We start from the raw sequence: 18,992 nt of genomic DNA, 5'->3' as shown, positions 1-18,992 counted from the left end.
ATCGGGCGCGAAACCTACTTTGTTCAAACAAGTTGTTGACCTTACCCGACCCCTATAAAAAATTGGTTCTTACATGTGATGCATCGTCCTATGAGGTTGGGTGCGTGTTGCAGCAGGGCAATGCTGAGGGTCAACTACAACCTGTGGCTTATGCCTCCAGGTTGCTCTCTCAAGCAGAACAGGGATATGGCATGGTCGAGAAGGAAGCGCTTGCATGTGTCTATGGTGTAAAAAAAATGCATCAGTATCTCTTTAGTAGAAAGTTTGAATTAGAGACGGACCACAAGCCATTAACATCCCTGTTGTCAGACAGCAAAGCTATCAATGCCAGCGCATCAGCTCGCATGCAGCGATGGGCTCTCACGCTGGCTCCGGCCCGGCCCTGAAAATTGCGCTGATGCGCTCAGCAGGCTTCCACTGGCCACCACTGAGGGGGTAGTGGAGCAAAGTGCCGAGATGGTCATGGCTGTCAATGCCTCCGACAGCGCAGGCTTCCCCATCACTGCCCGCCAGATCAAAATCTGGACAAACAGAGACCCCCTCCTATCCCTGATTAAGAAATGTGTCCTGACTGGAGATTGGGCGCCCGCACATGGAGCATGCCCTGAGGAGGTCAGACCATTCCACAGACTGATGGATGAGCTCTCCATCCAAGCCGACTGCCTACTATGGGGCAGCTGGGTAGTTATGTCCCACAAGGGCAGGGAGGCATTCATCAGGGAACTCCACAGCGAGCACCCAGACATTGTGCTGATGAAAGCCATTGCCCGGTCACACGTTTGGTGGCCTGGAATTGATTCAGACCTGGAATACTGTGTTCGCAGGTGCATGATGTGTGCCCAGCTGCGTAATGCTCCCAGGGTGGCCCCACTCAGCCCGTGGCCCTGGCCCATCAGGCCATGGTCACATATTCATGTTGACTACGCGGGGCCGTTCATGGGTAAGATGTTCCTTATTGTGGTAGATGCGTACTCGAAATGGATCGAGTGCATCATTCTGAATTCATGCACGTCATCCACCACCTTGGAAAGCCTCCGTGCGATCCTTGCAACCCATGGCTTGCCAGACATCCTGGTTAGTGATAATGGCCCATGTTTCACAAGCTACGAATTCCGAGAGTTTATGTCGGATAATGGCATCAACCACATCAGGACTGCGCCGTTCAAGCCGGCCTCCAATGGCCAAGCGGAACGTGCGGTCCAAATCATTAAGCAAGGTATGCTCAGGATTCAAGGACCCTCCCTACAATGCCACCTATCGCGCCTCCTGCTGGCCTGTAGATCCCGACCGCACTCGCTCACAGGGGTCCCGCCCGCAGAGCTACTAATGAAACGGACACTCAAAACTCAGTTGTCCCTCATTCACCCAGTCCTGACCGACATAGTTGAGGGCAAGCGCAAGTCACAAAACGAGTACCATGACCGGAATGCAAGGGGGAGATGTATAGAAGTAAATGATCCTGTATTCGTCTTCAATTACGCCATGGGGCCCAAATGGCTTGAGGGCACTGTAATTGACAAAGAGGGGAATAAGGTCATCATGGTAAAACTCAACAATGGTCAGATATGCCGTCACCATCTGGACCAAGTATCGACATGGAGGAACCTGAAGAAGACCATGAGATGGAGCTCACAACACCGCCAGTGAACGAGCAACAAGAGCATTCAGAAGAATGCACAGTCCCTGCGGTCAGCCCGGACAGGCCGGAATCGCCACAGGTGACAGACACTCACGTCAGTGTCCAACAACCAGAGCCCCAACTGCGGCGCTCCACGAGGGAGCGTAGACCACCTGAAAGACTAAACCTATGATCCCAATAAGACTTTGGGGGGGAAGGTGATGTCATGTATGTAACCACAATGTAACACCACTGTATTACTGTATACACTCAACCTAGATGCACACCTTGACCACAAGGGGTGAACATGTGGGAGACACTCCTTACCTGATGTCAGAGGTATAAAAAGGGAGGTCCCACGCAGAGTCAGCACTTGGAGTGCTGTGAATAAAGAGTTAAGGTCACAGAGTGACCTAGTTCCCAGAATGTGCCTCGTGTGGTTTCATACAGTAGAGTAAGGATACTACAATATTAAAACTGCTATTGCTGTAAGGGTCAGCCTTAGTTCAATAGTTCAGTGACCACCATCTTAGAATTGCTATGCATCTATTCAATTGTAGCATCAATTTGTTATTTTAAGACATTACAATTTAAGAATAATTCATCCTACTTAACAAACAAAGGTTAAAAGATAACATACTGCAATATCAAATCACTTCAAGTCAGCAGCAGTATTCTGCTGCTACTCTAATTAACCCTTTCCATACACCATCATAATGAACGAAGAGTTGCAGCAACAGCAACAACAACTTGTATTTATATAGTGCCTTTAATGTAGTAAAATGTCCTAAGGTGCTTCACTGGAATGTTATAAGACAAAAGATTTGATACCGAGCCACATAAGGAAATATTAGGGCAGGTGACCAAAAGTTTGGTGAAAGAGATAGGTTTTAAGGAACCCCTTAAAGGAGGAAAGAATGATAGAGAGGTGGACAAGGTAGGTAGGGAATTCCAGAGCTTAGGGCCTAGGCAACAGAAGGCTCAACCAATGGTTGAGCGAATGCAATCAGGGATGCTAAAGAGGGCAGAATTACAGGAGTGCAGATATCTCGGGAGGTTGTGGGGCTGGAGGAGATTACAGAGAAAGGGAGGGGCGAGGTGAAAACAAGGATGACAATTTTGAAATCGAGGCATTGCTTAACCAGGAGCCAATGTAGGTCAGTGAGCACAGGGGTGATGAGTGAACGGGACTTGATGCGAATTCGGGCACTACAACCGAGTTCTGGATGACCTCAAGTTTATGTCGGGAAAAATGTGGGAGGCCAGCCAGGAGTGCATTGGAATAGTCCAGTCTAGAGGTTACAAAGGCATGGATGAGGGCTTCAGAAGCAGATGAGCTGATACAGGGACGGAGACGAGCAATGTTACGGAGGTGGAAATAGGCAGTCTTAGTTATGCTGCCGATGTGTGGTCGGAAGCTCATTTCGGGATCAAATCTGACACCAAGATTACGAACAGTGTGATTCAGCCTCATACAAATGTTAGGGAGAGGGATAGAGTCAGTGGCTAGCGAACGGAGTTTGTGGCAGGGACCGAAAACAATGGCTTCGGTCTTCTCAATACTTAATTGAAGAACATTTCTATTCATCCAGAATTGGATGTCGGACAAGCAGTCTGACAATTTAGAGACCCTGGGTAGGTCGAGGGAAGTGGTGGTGAGGTGGAGCTGGGTGTCTTCAGCGTACATGTGGAAACTGACGTGGCATTTTTGGATGATGTCGCCAAGGGGCAGCATATAGATGAGAAATAGGATGGGACCAAGGATAGATCCTTGGGGGACATAGAGGTAACGATGCGGGAGTGGGAAGAGAAGCCATTGCAGATTATTCTCTGGCTATGGTTAGATAGCTAAGAATGGAACCAGGTGAGTGCAGTCCCACCCAGGCGGACGCCGGTGGAGAGATATTAGAGGAGGATGGAATAGTCAAAGGTGCAGAAAGGTTGAGAAGGACGAGGAGGTATAGTTTCTTTTTATCATAGTCACAAAGGATATAATTTGTGACTTTGATGAGAGCCATTTCTGTACTATGGCAGGGCGGAAACCTGATTGGAGGGATTCAAACATGGAGTTCCGGGAAAGATGGGCATGGATTTGGAAGGCGACAACATGTTCAAGGAGAGGAAAGGGAGGCTAGAGATGGTGCGGTAGTTTGCAAGGAAAGAGGAGTCAAGGGATTTTTTTTGAGGAGAGGAGTGATGACGGCAGATTTGACGGAGAGGAGGACAGTACCTGAGGAAAGAGAACCGTTAACAACGTGAGCTAACATGGGAGCCAGAAAAGCACATTGGGTGGTCAGCAGTTTAGTGGGAATAGGGTCGAGGGAGCAGGAAGTGTGTCTCATGGGCAAGATGAGCGCAGAGAAGTCATGAGAGGAGATCAGAGAGAAACTAGAGAATGATGCGAGTTCAAGGCTAGGGCAGGGGGCAACTTTAGAGGAAGTTTGGCACGAAGGGCTAGGGAAGGAAGGGAAGAGGCAGAAACAGCTGATCGGATGGTCTCAATCTTAGAAATAGAGAAGTCCATGAGCTCCTCGCACTTGTTGGAGGTGAGGGTGGAGGATACAGGGTAGAGAGGTTTAAGAAGATGGTTAGCAGTAGAGAATAGAACCGGTGGTTCTCTTTGCATTGCAGAATGATTCTGGAAAAGTGAACAGTTTTGGCAGACAAGAGCAGGACCCGATAATGCTTTATGTGGTCCAGCCAGATCTACGGTGACTGGCTAAACCAGTTGTCTGCCATATCCCTTGGATTTAAGGGAGCGAAGAAGAGGATCGTACCAGGGGAACAGCCATGATAAGAGAGAGTCAATGTTTCAATTGGGACTAGGATGTCAAAGATGGTGGTGAGGGTGTGGTTGTGCAGATTGGTGGCTGCAGAACTGTCATGGTGAATGGAGGGCCAAAGGCCGGACAGTTGGAATTTTGTAAGTGCAGTTGTAAGAGAGCTGGGAGAGAGTTTTTCTAGGGGTGGATACAGAAGGAAGTAGGGTTGGGAATGGGGGTTGGGGATGTGAGTCTAGAGCGATACGAGGAAGTGGTCAAAGATGGCCTTATCTGCGATTGACATGATGGGACTAGCGAGGCCATGAGAGATGGCAAGGTCGAGGGGTTGGCTGTGAAGATAGGTTGGAACATTTACATGGAGGGAGAGATTAAGGGAGGATAGGAGGCTAGTGAACTCAGAGGGGAGAGAGCATGATGAATTTAGATGGAGGTTGAAATCACCAAGGATGAGAAGTTGCTTAGTGCAGAGGCTGAGGGAGGAAAGCAGTGAAGATATATTGGTAATAAAAATTTTATGGTGGCCGGTAGATATCGAGAATTTTAAATTAGAGGTGAGAGGTGTGAAATAAGGTGAGATGCTCATAGGAGGAGAAAGTGCCAGAGGAGGAGGGGGACAGACCAAGGTGTGATTTGCTAATGAGAGCCACACCGTCGCCACAATGGTCTGCGCGGGGCAAGTGTTGGAAGATATAACCAGGTGGTGAGGCTTAATTTAAGGGTGAGGTGTCATCACCCCTCAGCCAAGTTTCCGTCAGGGCCATGATGTTGATGCAGTCATCCACGATAAACTCATGGATTGCAAGGGCCATATCTGCAAGTGAATGGACATTATGGAGGGAGATGCAGAGAGGGTCGGTGACCCACGTCCAGCATCCACGGGGTCAGCACTGGGGAAAGGGTGAATTGGATGGGGAAGAGATTGGCAAGATTAGTCCCCAGCGGGCAGGAAGGTCGGCGAGAGTATAGTATGGGACAATTGGGGTTGCTGCTCATGAGGAGACAGTGATGAGGGCCACAGTGGGCCTTTCCAAGGATGCCAAGAAAGACACAGAGGGAACCTGTAGGCTTATCTAAGAGGGAGTCAAGCCTGAGACAGCGGCAAGAGAGTAGGAAGATCAAAGAATAATGAAGGATTGGGGTAGGTATTTGTGTGGGCAGAATCAGAGACACAGCAGATGAGTCTGACTGTATAATCCAGTGTAGTCCAGTGCAGAAGTGTAGTCTTGATGTCCAGAGAAATCCTGGAAATCGGAAACTAAATTTCAGAGGAGTTTTAGCAGCTTAGTTAAAAAAGCAGAGGTACTTTAAACAAAAATTTTAGTAGCAGAATCAAAGACACAGCAGATGAGTCTTGTGATATTAGGACAGATGGGTCATAGAGGTAGGTTTTAAGGAGCATCTTAATGGAGTAAAGAGAGTTAGAGAGGCAGAGAGATTTAGGGAGGGAATTTCAGAGCTAAGGGCCATGGCAGTTGAAGGCATGACTTCCATTGGTGGAGCGATTAAAATCGGAGATGCTCAAGAGGCCAGAATTGGAGGAGTGCAGATATCTTGGAGGTTTGTAGGGCTGGAGGAGATTACAGAGATAGGGAGGGACGAGGCCATGGAGGGATTTGAAAACAAGGATGAGAATTTTAAAATTGAGGTATTGCTTAACCGGGAAATCTTAACAAAGTAAATCTTTGTGATGAAAATGGCAGAGGTGCCCAATACCATCCTTGGAGAGGTGTAGCTGTCTCATGCACAGCACTTCGGAGAGGTCCTTGAGAGACTGGTGTGGGCAGTTCTCCTGACCTGGACTTGCTACTGCTGTAACTCCTCCTCCATTACGATGGCAATGAATTGTATGACCATCTCTTATCCAAAGTTGATCTAAGTGTGGATTTGAGGTTTGGAGAGGTCAGCAATCCCAAAACAAAATTCTGGGAAGAGACAAAAGCCCTACGGTAAAATGAAGTGCAGGTGTCAGTGATTAAAAATTGTGAATGAACATGTTAAAAAAAAAAATTTGGTTCTCTCTTCTGCTCAGCAACTCCTCACTTACACTTGTCTGAAGTGATAGAGGGTGCTGTTGGACCATTTTGTTTAAGGTTTACAAGGGCAACATAAACCTGGGATGCTCCTGTGTACTTGAACAGTGCAGCTATGCACTAAGGGGCCTTGGCGAGGGTGAAGTTTGCAGTTAAAAATATCAAGGAAAATTACATTTAACACTAAGAGCTCAATTTTACCCAATTATCTGTGTTGTTTTTTGGCGTGCACCATTTTTTTTGACTAAATAAAAATCTCCAAGTTTCCCCAAAGTTTCTGTGTCAGAGTAATTCACATGGGTACGATTTTTTTTTAGGCTACGATTTTTTTGCATCATGGAGGGCATAACCTGATGTCTGCGCCAGTTTTTGACATTTAAGCAAGTTCGGCCAACTTACATTGTTTCTACGATGGTGTATGTGACCACTCCCAAAAAACCTTCTGGGCACTTAACAAAAATCAGCACACATTACAAAATTAGCGCAGAAAGTGCCATTGTTTTTAACCGAAGTTTTGGAGGGAGAGAAGAAAACAGAGAATATGCATCATAAATCTTCATTTTTTGCAAGTCAAAAGGGAGAAATTGGAAGTGTAATGCAATTCTTGAATTTTTGATTTTTTTTTAAAGTACCACCCCACCACCGAACCTCTCCTCACCGGGCTTGAGGGTCGGAGCGTCAGCCGGTAGAATCGCTCCCTTGCCTGGAAACAGGACCTCGGGGCTCGGCTTCAAAAGAAGCCTGGGGGGGGGGGGGGCTGTTTCATCCTACGCGAGAGCGCTATATCAGCCATGTTTCAACAGCAGCCAGATGGGCAGAGCTGGTTGCTTGGAGACAAAGGGTATGGCCTCGCCACCTGGCTCATGCTGCCCCTATGCGTAACCCCGACGGAAGCTGAGCGGGAATACAATATGTCGTACATAGCGACGCGCAGCATAATAGAGAGGACCATTGGCATCTTGAAGCAGCGTTTCCGATGCCTGGACCATTCCGGAGGCTACTTGCAATACTCCCCTGAGATTGTCGGTCAGTTCACTGTTTTCTGCTGCATGCTGCACAACTTAGCCATCATGAGGTAACAGCAGCTGGTAGTAGAAGACCCACCTGAGGTGAGAGTGACTGATGATGAGGAGGAAGATGCAAATGAGGAGGACGAGGAAGCCATCGTGCCCCTTTAACGATTGCTTGAGCATTGTGCCAGCAGCTTTTCCGTGAACGCTTTGCTGCCTAAAGGCTCAGCGGCAACTAATCAAAATGGACCATGTTTACTGTTTGGACCTGTTCCGTAATGTTGTGTCGTGTTAATAATGGAACAAATAATGTAAATGATTCAGTTATAATTTAAAATATATATTTTATTCAAAATGTTAGCACTTGTTTGTACTTAACTTTAATAAAAAATATTCTTGTATCAAACTAAACTATTCACTTAAGACCACTTACAAACTTTAAGATCACTTACAAACTTTTAAACTTGTAGATTTACATCACTTACAAAAAACTTTTAATTTGAGAACATTTAAATAACAATAACATAAGAACAACAATAATAATAACAACAACAGCAGCAAACAAAGGCTGCACCTATCTCTCCTCCAGCTTATTCTAAGACCGCCCGCTGTGCTTGGTCTTGGTGACTCCACTCCTGCCTGCTGGCAGTGGCGCAGTATTTCTCGGGTTGGTACCAAGCTTATTCTTTTGAGCATCTTGGGTAATGCGTACTTCCCTTTGGGGGGCGTGGGCAGACCGTAATGTGGAAGGCCCAGCTTGAGCCTCTTCAGAGGCTGGTCTGAGGATTGGAGTGGGAGTGGCAATTGATTCTGTCAATGGGCGTGGGCTCTGGGCGTGTTCCCTTCTTGCAGCAGTTACTTCTGACATTCCCTCCTTCATGTGCCCCGACAGCGTCTCAACTACCTGTGACATTCCCTCCCTCATGTTCACCGACAGTGTATCAGCTATCTGCGACATTCCATCCCTAATGTGCCCGGACAGTGTTTCCATTTTTCGCAAGAGTGTTGTTACTTCTCCCGACAATCCCGATACCTCATCACCTACCCCACCGATGGTGTCTAGGAGTGATCGCGTAAGGTTAATGCTCTCTCCACTCATTGCCATCATCTGAACCGCATCTGTTACTTCCTGCATCTCAGTAGAGTGCTGTCGAGTTCTCCTTCCTCTCCTCACCCTGGGTGTGGCTCGCTGCACCCCACTGGGACCCGCAGCCTCGGACAGTGGGGCCCTGTTTGCAGCTCGCTGCACCCCACTGGAACCTGCAGCCTCGGACGGTGGGGCCCTGGGTGTGCCTCGCTGCACCCCACTGGGACGCGCAGCCTCGGACGGTGTGGCCCTGTGTGAGCCTCGCTACACCCCACTGGGACTCGCAGCCTCAGACGGTGGGGCCCTGGGTGTGCCTCGCTGCACCCCATAGCCTTGGACTGTGTGAAACCAGGAAATATCCCACCTGTGTGAAACTAGGAAATATCCCACCATTCGCACCACTCAGGAAAGGGGCTGGCAACTCAATGGGTGGCACCAGCACCTCCTCCAGAGTGAGTACAACAGTGGGGGCTTCATCCTCCACCTCCCCCTCATCCCCAAGCTCTAAGTCTGGAAGGTGGGATTGGAAGGTGTTCTCTTCAGGCTCGTCTGTATCTGAATCTTCTTCTGCTTCGGCTTCAGCTTCGTCAGGGTTGGCCTCAAGTTCTGCAAAATATAACAGAACAGACAAATGGTGAACGGCAGAGGAGGGGCAGGGTGGCATGAGTAGGTTCACACAGTGCAGGCAACAGGCTGATTTGAAGGACCACGATGAATGATAGCACATTACATCAACCGAAGTGTAGCTGACAGAGACATCCCCTTGAACCGAAGCATGGCTAGCTTGCGCAGTTCTTAACATTTAGCAAAGCCAGACTTTGGAATTTGCAGGACTTACCTTCTCCCTCGAGTGTGGGCCCAGCTTGTGCCGTGGTGGTTGCTTTTCTCCAGGCAGGACCCATCAAAGCAGCGACCTTCTCTTCCATGAGTGTCAGTGGGTGCAGGTTTGCCGGGCCTCCTCCTGCTGGAGTTCTCTCTCTTTTGTTGTGGGCCACCTTCCTCTGCAAAGATGAAAATATAACTTTTTAGAGAGGGTGTCTTTCTGCTGGTTGGCACATACAGATGGTCACATTTACAACTGCAATTCCAGTGAATAAATGAAAATATTACCGACACCAACTGCTTGACCAAGGTCCTGCCACTTCTTTTTGCACTGGCCTCCGGACCTCGGGGTGGTCACCATTGCACAGTAATCTTGTAAATGTTGGTTCCAGCGTTTCTTCATTTCTTTTGGTGTAACTTTTATTTGACCCCTGCTGGTGTCCAGCTCGTGTCATCTGACCTCAATTACAGTAACCAGGACCTCCTCTTAGTCCTGTGAGAAATTCTTGGTCCTTGAGCCGCGTTGCATATTGCAGCTCCGATTTGTTCCACTCAGAATTAAAGTTCTCATACACAACTGGCTCTTTAAAAATGGCTGAATGCAGATCAGGAGGTTGTATTGGGCATGCGCGCCCAAAGCAGTCACGTAGAAAACTTCATTTTTTTTGTGCACGGGCTCCTTTTTTTAACGGGGAAACTTTCAAGTTTTTTTTTGGTGTAGTCAGGCCCCTCCCAAAATATGCCAAAAAACAGCATTGGGGAAAATTGAGCCCTAAAGTGCAAATTTCCTCCATCTTTTTAGCCCAACAACAATGTAACAACAACATAAATGCTGAAGACAATGAGGAAATTCAGCACCAAGGTTTTTTATCTCTACGTGTACCTTTAATAGCCAAGTCTTGCCAGTGTGCCATTTAAGTATCAACGTTTTGACCCATTTAGTGTAATGCTATATTTATCATTTTTTAACAGAACTGGATTCTTGCCACTCCATGAAAGTAGAAATATTTTGAAAGGTTTCCAGCTGCCTATACCGAATGATATTCTTGATGAAATGATTTCAAAGTAAGTTTATATAGTACATAGAAATCTTGTTATGTGTGATCCATTGGGATAGATAAACTGTTTACTTATTACAGCAGTGTGATAACAACAATTACTCTGCAAGGAGAAAAGTTGGGATGGTAATGGTTTGCATTAGGACATTGCCAGGATTATACTAAGATTACATATGCATGGGAGTCAATTTTCATGCTCGTGTGTTAGAATGGGGCGTTAACGGCTCCAGAAGTTGAGAAAAAAAAACATATAAGGCCCATCCGATGTGATTTTTGAGTAGACCTCAATCCGAAACAGGCAGGAGCCTAAAATCCATATGCAAATTGGGGTCCAACTAATTTCAGGACTTGAATTTTGATTGCTACCCATATTGCTACTGACAGTTCTTCAACCTGCCTGCAAACCAAATAAGTTGCGATCATGCTATTTAACGATATTTAAAAGGACCATCAACATCATCATCATCGGCAGTCCCTCGGAATTGAGGAAAACTTGCTAACAGTGAGTTCTCAGGTGGCTGTATCGTCTAATGCGGGAATTACAGTCTCTGTCGCAGGTGGGGCAGACAGTGGTTGAAAGAAAGGGTTTGCCGCATGCTCTCGGCGACGAGACTCAGAGTGCTCAGTGCCCTCCTGGATCAGCTTCGTTGGGCGGGCTACATTGTCCGCATGCCCAACATGAGACTCCATAAGCAAGCGCTCTATTCGGAACTCTTACACAGCAAGCGAGCCCTAGGTGGGCAGAGGAAACGTTTCAAGGATACCCTCAAAGCAATATCCCCACTGATTCCCTGGCTCAAGACCGCCCAAAATTTAAAAGGATATTCAGTTGCTCTCAGGTAAAATACCAGAAAGTTTTTACAGACTTTTGGCTTTTATTAAATAGTGGATTTTGACTACTTAGATCATTTACAACTGTTAGTAGTGCCTGTACAACGTTGTCAAGGGGCTTCTGGCAACGCACTTTTGCAATCATGTGGGTGTTTCTGGAAATTAAACCATGACTAGTGGAAGAGGAGGAGGATCAGGAGGAAGGAGCACATGGAGCTGTAGCTGCAGGGAGAGTAAATAGCAGTTTAACTTCCATTATTTCAAATCTGTGTGCTCTGCACTTTAGAATAAACAGCTGGGAATGATTGTTTGCAAGTACTGCTCGTGCGATAATTAAATTACTGGAATAGTAAATGAGACAATCACATTCTAATGAATGGGAACATTTTGCATGAGAATGTGTAGATTATAAAACCCTCTTCAGAGAAAATATCTTTTCACTTTCCCCCCAATTTCCTTTGGCCACTCCTTTGTGGAGGAGCAGATGACCTGCTCCCAAACCTCCATTAATGGTGCCCTGAACTGGCCACTAGGAGGCAAAGGAGTGAAGGAGTGTTACCTCAGGATGTCTGCTTCAGATTTTCTCTTTACGGGTAAGTATCTGGCCTCCACTTGGAGCTTTCCAAAAGTAACATGGATTAACGGTGTGTGGGATAGAGAGCCCAAAGTCCACTGCCTTGGCACTATGTTGCTGCTCCAACAGATTGCAACATCATGTACTGGAAAAATGTAACCTTATATATGTTATGTTGTTTTTATTGTTCATGTATGTGCTATTTCAATCCTTCAGTCATAATTTTGCGAATAATAGCTGAGATGAAATCTCTTCAACTTAAGACAATGTGCTAACTGGATTAATGCTCCCCGTCTGAATTACTTGAATTTTATCTTAAAAATTAGAACTCAGCTTTACAAATAATACATAATCAGCATTGCAGATTTGGGATAATATTTTACAATGTTACTTGAGTCTGCGAACTGCAGAGTACACTTCAGATCATTATAAGAACATAAGAAATAGGAACAGGAGTAGGCCATACGGCCCCTCGAGCCTGCTCCGTCATTCAATAAGATCATGGCTGATCTGATCATAGACTCAGCTCCACTTCCCTGCCCACGTCCCATAACCCCTTACCGTTTAAGAAACTGTCTATTTCTGTTTTAAATTTATTTGATGTCCCAGCTTCCACAGCTCTCTGAGGCAGCGAATTCCACAGATTTACAACTCTCTGAGCGAAGAAATTTCTCCTCATCTCAGCTTTAAATGGGCGGCCCCTTATTCTAAGATCTTGCCCTCTAATTCTAGTCTTCTCCATCAGTGGAAACATCCTCTCTGCATCCACCTTGTCAAGCCCCCTCATAATCTTACACATTTCGATAAGATCACCTCTCATTCTTCTGAATTCCAATGAGTAGAGGCCCAACCTATTCAACCTTTACTCATAAGTCAAAGCCCTCATCTCCGGAATCAACCTAGTGAACCTTCTCTGAACTGCCTCCAAAGCAAGTATGATTGAATTTCAAATTCAGATCGTGAGTGAGAAAGTTGGATCTCTAACCAGTGTACTAAGCTTAAATAAAGGAGACTATGAAGGTATGAGGGCGGAGTTGGCTAAAGCGGACTGGGAAAATAAACTAATGTGTAGGACGGTTGATGAACAGTGGTGTACATTTAAGGAGATATTTCACAACTCTCAAGAAAAATATATTCCAGTGAGGAGGAAAGAGTGTAAAAGAAAAGATAGCCATCTGTGGCTAACTAAAGAAATAAAGGATGGTATCCAATTAAAAACAAGGGCAGACAGAGTGGCCAAAACTAGTGGGAGGACAGAAGATTGGGAAGCTTTTAAAAGCCAGCAAAGAATGACTAAAAAAATGATTACGAAAGGGAAGATATACTATGAAAGTAAACTAGCACAAAATATAAAAACAGATAGCAAGAGTTTCTATAGGTATATAAAAAGGAAAAGAGTGGCTAAAGTAAATGTTGGTCCCGTAGAGGACGAGGCCGGGGAATTAGTAATGGGGAACATGGAGATGGCAGAAACTCTGAACAAATATTTTGTATCAGTCTTTACGGTAGAGGACACTAACAATATTCCAACAGTGGATAGTCAAGGGGTTATAGGAGGAATTTAACACAATCACAATCACTGAGGAGGTGGTACTCAGTAAGATAATGGGACTAAAGGCAGATAAATCCCCTGGACCTGATGGCTTGCATCCTCGGGTCTTAAGAGAAGTAGGGATTGTGGATGCATTGGTTGTAATTTACCAAAATTCCCTGGATTCTGGGGAGGTCCTAGCAGATTGGAAAACTGCAAATGTAATACCCCTATTTAAAAAAGGAGGCAGACAAAAAGAAGGAAACTATAGACCAGTTAGACTGACATCTGTGGTTGGGAAAATGTTGCCGTCCATTATTAAAGAAGCAGTAGCAGGGTATTTGGAAAAGCAAAATTCGGTCAGGCAGAGTCAGCATGGATTTATGAAGGGGAAGTCATGTTTGACAAATTTGCTGGAATTCTTTGACGATGTAACGAACAAGGTGGATAAAGGGGATGTGGTGTATTTGGACTTCCAGAAGGCACTTGACAAGGTGCCAGATAAAAGGTTACTGTACAAGATAAAAGTTCACGGGGTTGGGGATAATATATTAGCGTGGATAGAGGATTGGCTAACTAACAGAAAACAGAGAGTCGGGATATTCTCTGGTTAGCAACCAGTAACTAGTGGGGTGCCGCAGGGATCAGTGCTGCGACCTCAACTATTTACAATCTATATTAACAACTTGGAAAAAGGGACTGAGTGTAACATAGCCAAGCTTGCTGATGATACAAAGATGGGAGGAAAAGCATAGATAGGCTCAGTGAGTGGGCAAAAATTTGGCAGATAGAGTATAATGTTGGAAAGTGTGAGGTCATGCACTTTGGCAGAAAAAAATCGAAGAGCAAGTTATTACTTAAATGGAGAAAGATTGCAAAGTGCTGCAGTACAGCGGGACCTGGGGGTTCTTGTGCATGAAACACAAAAGATGCAGGTACAGCAAGTGATCAGAAAAGCCAATGGAATCTTGGCCTTATTGCAAAGGGGAATAAAGTATAAAAGCAGGGAAATCTTGCTACAGCTATAACAGGGTATTAGTGAGGCCGCACCTGGAATACTGCATGCAGTTTTGGTATTTAATGGAATGATTTCTTTGTTGGGATTAGATGCAAGGCTAGGAAGTGTACTTCACAACAACACAATTATATTCTTACCATCTCACTACATTTATTTCAAAACAATTTAAGGTTTCAAGGTGTTGATGGACAAGTGGTTTACAGGAACCTTATCTTAGGCTTGAACTGGAGAGAAAACCCTGTACCATCCGTCGATGTAAAAACGCTTGTCAAGGTAGGATACAGAATGTAACATATACTGTATCTAGCTGCAATTATTATTAGATTGTTGGTCTAGACCGCTTTATTTGAAACAAATGTTTTTTTCATTATCTGCAAAGTTTCATAATGTTGTAAAGGATTCATATTTTACCAAAGCAAGACCTATACATTCTAGAGCCATGCTAGACCAGTTCCAACAGTCACAATTGTTTTAAATGTAACTTCTTTGGGTCTTTGGATTTAAAACAATATATACAACAATTTCTATTTATTTCTAGTTATTTAATTATTTATTTACTTAATTTTTATTCTTTTCTGAATGTTGCAGCTATAAAGAGGGCACACAAATAAGCCTCATACTTACAGCATTCACATTGTGAATTATGTCAGTTTCATTGAACACCTCTTCAAAGCTGCAGAATAACATGAACAGAGGCAGAACTATTTTGATTAGTGCTAATTTGGTAGTGTTACATTATTTATAGCGATTTTGTTTGAAGAGGTGAGATAGTTGCCGGAAGTGCAGTGGAATCCCGGTTTATACACGTAAAAGGGATTTCCATCATACTTCCACCGAAGTTATGGCGGCGGACGCAGAAGCTCTGAGGAAATTCGCCCCAATTCTCTTTACTCAATTGTTCCCATTAAGCCAGTGCTGAAGAAGGCGTGAGGAGATATCTTGGTGTCAGAGTATAAATCAATATTCCTATTAATGAACATAATAGTATTTGATAAATGAGTGCTTCATTTCATCAGTTACTGCAAATATATAGAAAATATGCCTTAGATCTTCAAAGATTGAACTGATCAGCCGGCAAAGAGAAGTCACAGATTCTATAAAATATTCGAATAAGCCTCTTGGATTGCCTTAAGCCACAAGACATTTCATTTTTTCCAGGCTGGGAGGCATTTGGATTTACTACTTGTATCACCATCAGAAAATCCACGACTGCACAATACCCATATCAGCATTAAAATATTTTGGTGATGTTTCTGGTGTTTTTTCACTAATATTTTATTTTAATAGTTGGACAATCCAGCCATTATGGATTGAAATGGATTTCTGTCCTGTCAAGTTTAAGGCTTCCTTCTTGTCATCCTTACATGGAGATTAATATTAATATTGAAGCAAAGCTTCCTGGTTGGTGCAATGTATTGATAAATTATCCCTTGTATTGAAAGTGCGCTCATCTTATCTTTTCTTTGAACTTGTACAATAAAGTGTTGATATTACAGTGAAGGACCTTCAGATCAAATTGTCTTGCCCACAAGCTTGTAAAAGGACCAGTTTGCAGCTACAAAACTAAAAAGTCAATCTGGTTTATTTTGCCAATGCATCAGTGTCATCTGTTTCCAAGAAAACAATATATGAATGAGTGGATCAAATGTGTGTCTAGTGGTAGCTCCACTGGAAAACTGCTGGACTACTGATCTGAGGTCATACCTTCAAACTTGCTGCTTTCTGGAGGAGGAAATTTCGGTCATAAGCCCATCGCCCCTGCCCTCCCCCTCCCGTCCCCCACACACACACACCCTCCCCTTCACTGGCTGATGCAGGTTGGCAGTACCAAAAGCCTTGGAGAACACAGCAGCCCAAGCTATTCCACTCTTCAATATAAAAGAAAATCAGGATGGAATAAAAGGAAATTTAAACTATGAGCAAGGCGGAGATAATTCAGGTACAAACAACAACAATTTGTATTTATATAGCGCCTTTAACATAGTAAAACAGTTCAAGGCGCTTTAATGGAATGTTATAAGAGAAAAAAATTGACAGCAATCCTCATAAGGAGAAATTAGGGCAGGTGACCAAAAGCTTGGTCAGAGAGGTAGGGTTTAAAGAGTGTCTTAAAGGAAGAAAGAGAGGCGGAGAGGATTAGGCAGGGAATTCCAGAACTTAGAGCTGAGGCAACAGAAGGCACCAATGGTTGAGCGATTATAATCAGGGATGCTCAAGAGCGCAGAATTAGAGGAGCACAGATATCTCGGGGGTTGTGGGGCTGAAGGAAATTACAGAGATGGGATGAGGCCATGGAGGGATTTGAAAACAGGGATGAGAATTTAAAATCAAGGCGTTGCTTAACCGGGAGCTAATGGAGGTCAGCGAGCACAGGGGTGATGGGTGAACGGGACTTGGTGTGAGTTAGGACATGGGCAGCTGACTTTTGGATGACCTCAAGCTTACATAGGGTAGAACGTGGCAGGCCAGCTACGAGTGCATAGGAATAGTCAAGTCTAGAGGTAACAAAGGCATGGATGAGGGTTTCAGCAGCAGAGGCGGAGACAGGCGATGTTACGGAGGTGGAAATATACGATCTTAGTTATGCCGTGGATATAGAAGCTCAGTTCAGGGTCAAGTATGACACCAAGGTTGCGAACAGTGTGGTTTTTGTGGTGTATGTAGCACACAAATCACTGACTCCACACGGTCTGGTGTAAGTCTAACTGCTGTGACCTTCGTCCTTTATTGTTCAGCTCCAGAGTGCCTCCCAGGTGTGATGGTCAGCCTTATATAGCCTTTGTTACAGGTACTACCAGAGTTTCCCACCGCAGCGCCCTCTGTGGTGTGGCATAGTACTTACAATACATTTAAGGTACTGGGACGATACACACATCATTACATAACATCACCTTCCCCCCCCCCCCCCCCACCTGGACGCAGGACAACGATACACACATCATTACATAACATCACACTTGTCCAACGGAAGGCAGGTGGGCATAGACAGTGCGTTAGTATGGTACATTTTATCTGGTACATTAACTGGTTATTGACTGGTAGCGGAACCTTGATTTCCTTGTTAGCCGTTATCATTAATTGTGCTTCATCCATTATTTTACACAAATACAGTAGCCATTCAGCATAAAAAAAGAGTAATTCTTATTATAAATTCACTATCTCACATTAACATAGCTCATTTTAGACTCGCTCTGCCAAACAGAAGTCCTTTGTGGGGACCACCTCTTTGTAAGGCCTTTTTAAGACTCCCGGGTGCATTTCCTTTTTAAGGCGCCATATTTGATGCAGGAGGATTCCACGAGGCTTCTCCTTGGGCGCCGCCATCTTTGATGCTCTGCAGCTCCGACACGATGCCGCCGCCATCTTCTTCTCAACTGCTCCGGATGCCCTCCGCCGTCGCAGCCTCTGCTCCCCTCCGCTGCCACCTGACTTGCTGCCTCTCCTGCGGCCGTCGTGGCCTCTCCAGCGGCTGCACTTGCCGCGTCTCCCGCGGCCTCCGTAGCCCCCGACCTCCAGCTGCTGCCGCCGCCCGACGCTAACAGCTCCTCGGCGGGGCTCTTGTGATCCGCCAGCCCCTGGATCCCTCAGCACCCCGCCCGCAGCGCCCCGCCGGCTCAATCCCCACCCCCCCTTGGGCCCCTCTGTGCAGGGCTGCTTGCCTGTGGGGGCTGAGGCTGCAGGATCTCTGTGTGAGGTCCGGGCCTGGGACTTGCCTGTGGGGGCTGGGGCTGCAGGGTCTCTGTGTGAGGTCCGGACCTGGGACTTGCCTGTGGGTGGATTGAGGCTGCAGCTCCAGCTCGGTCGGCGCTGCTCTCTGGGGACCCGGGGCACGGCAGCACCCCGGGGAGCAGCAGCCTGTGGAGGAATGAAGTCTTCCCAGCTCCCACGGACCTTCCCCATCCACCTCCGGCCGAGGAGTGTCGGCCCATCGCCTGCAACGACCCACAAAGGTAAAGCGTGCGTCTCGTCTCCGTGGGATACCTGCACCATCGCTCTGCCGAGAACAGGTATCAGTTCCCTGGTGTAGGTACGCAGCTTCGCCGTGATCGGGACCAACTTGGGTCGTGCAGCTGGGTTAATCCACAGTTTATCAAAAGTTCTCCGACTCATCAACGACGGACCCGAGCCCGTGTTCACTTCCATACTCACTGGGACTCCGTTGATTTTTACTTCTCTTATCACTGGGGGCGAATCGTCGGTACACATATACAGTCCAAGCACCTCATCTTCTTCTACCTGCTCCTCGCTGAACAGTGGATCATCCCCCATCTCCCCAGCCACAAGGTGAGTCCGATTTTTTTTACACATACGCTGAAGGTGGCCTTTAACATGGCAGGTATTGCACGTATACTCCGCAAACCTGCACCGGTGAGCCCCATGGCGTCCTCCACAGCGCCAGCATGGTGCTGCTTGATTGGCCCCCCTCGGCGGACTCTGAGCTCCAGGATCCCGAGGTCTGTGCTCTCTGCCCCGGGCAAAGCCATGTTCTGCAGTTTTGTCCGTGGTGGGTGCTACCCTGTGGACAGTGCCTGCCGGGTTCGAGACTGTGTGGATTATTTGCTTGGTGCTGCAAGTCGAGGTCATATATGCCCGGCTGATGGCGATGGCCTTTGTCAGAGTGACTGTGGGT

The 18,992-nt window shown here is 46.1% G+C and overlaps 1 protein-coding gene across 1 annotated transcript in view; it reads left to right on the top strand.

The window, feature by feature from the left end:
* Positions 1-18,992, top strand: part of efhc2 (EF-hand domain (C-terminal) containing 2) — a 193,963-nt gene that overhangs the window by 156,866 nt on the left and 18,105 nt on the right. Inside the window, exons 13-14 of the mRNA XM_070892930.1 lie at positions 10,323-10,415; positions 14,533-14,635. Coding sequence (XP_070749031.1) covers positions 10,323-10,415; positions 14,533-14,635 — 196 coding nt within the window. The remainder of the gene's footprint in view (positions 1-10,322; positions 10,416-14,532; positions 14,636-18,992) is intronic.

This window comes from Pristiophorus japonicus, chromosome 11 (assembly GCF_044704955.1).
Source record: "Pristiophorus japonicus isolate sPriJap1 chromosome 11, sPriJap1.hap1, whole genome shotgun sequence".
NCBI lineage: Eukaryota > Metazoa > Chordata > Chondrichthyes > Pristiophoridae > Pristiophorus > Pristiophorus japonicus.
Note: the sequence above shows the minus strand (reverse complement) of the source record. Positions and strands in the feature narration are given on the sequence as shown.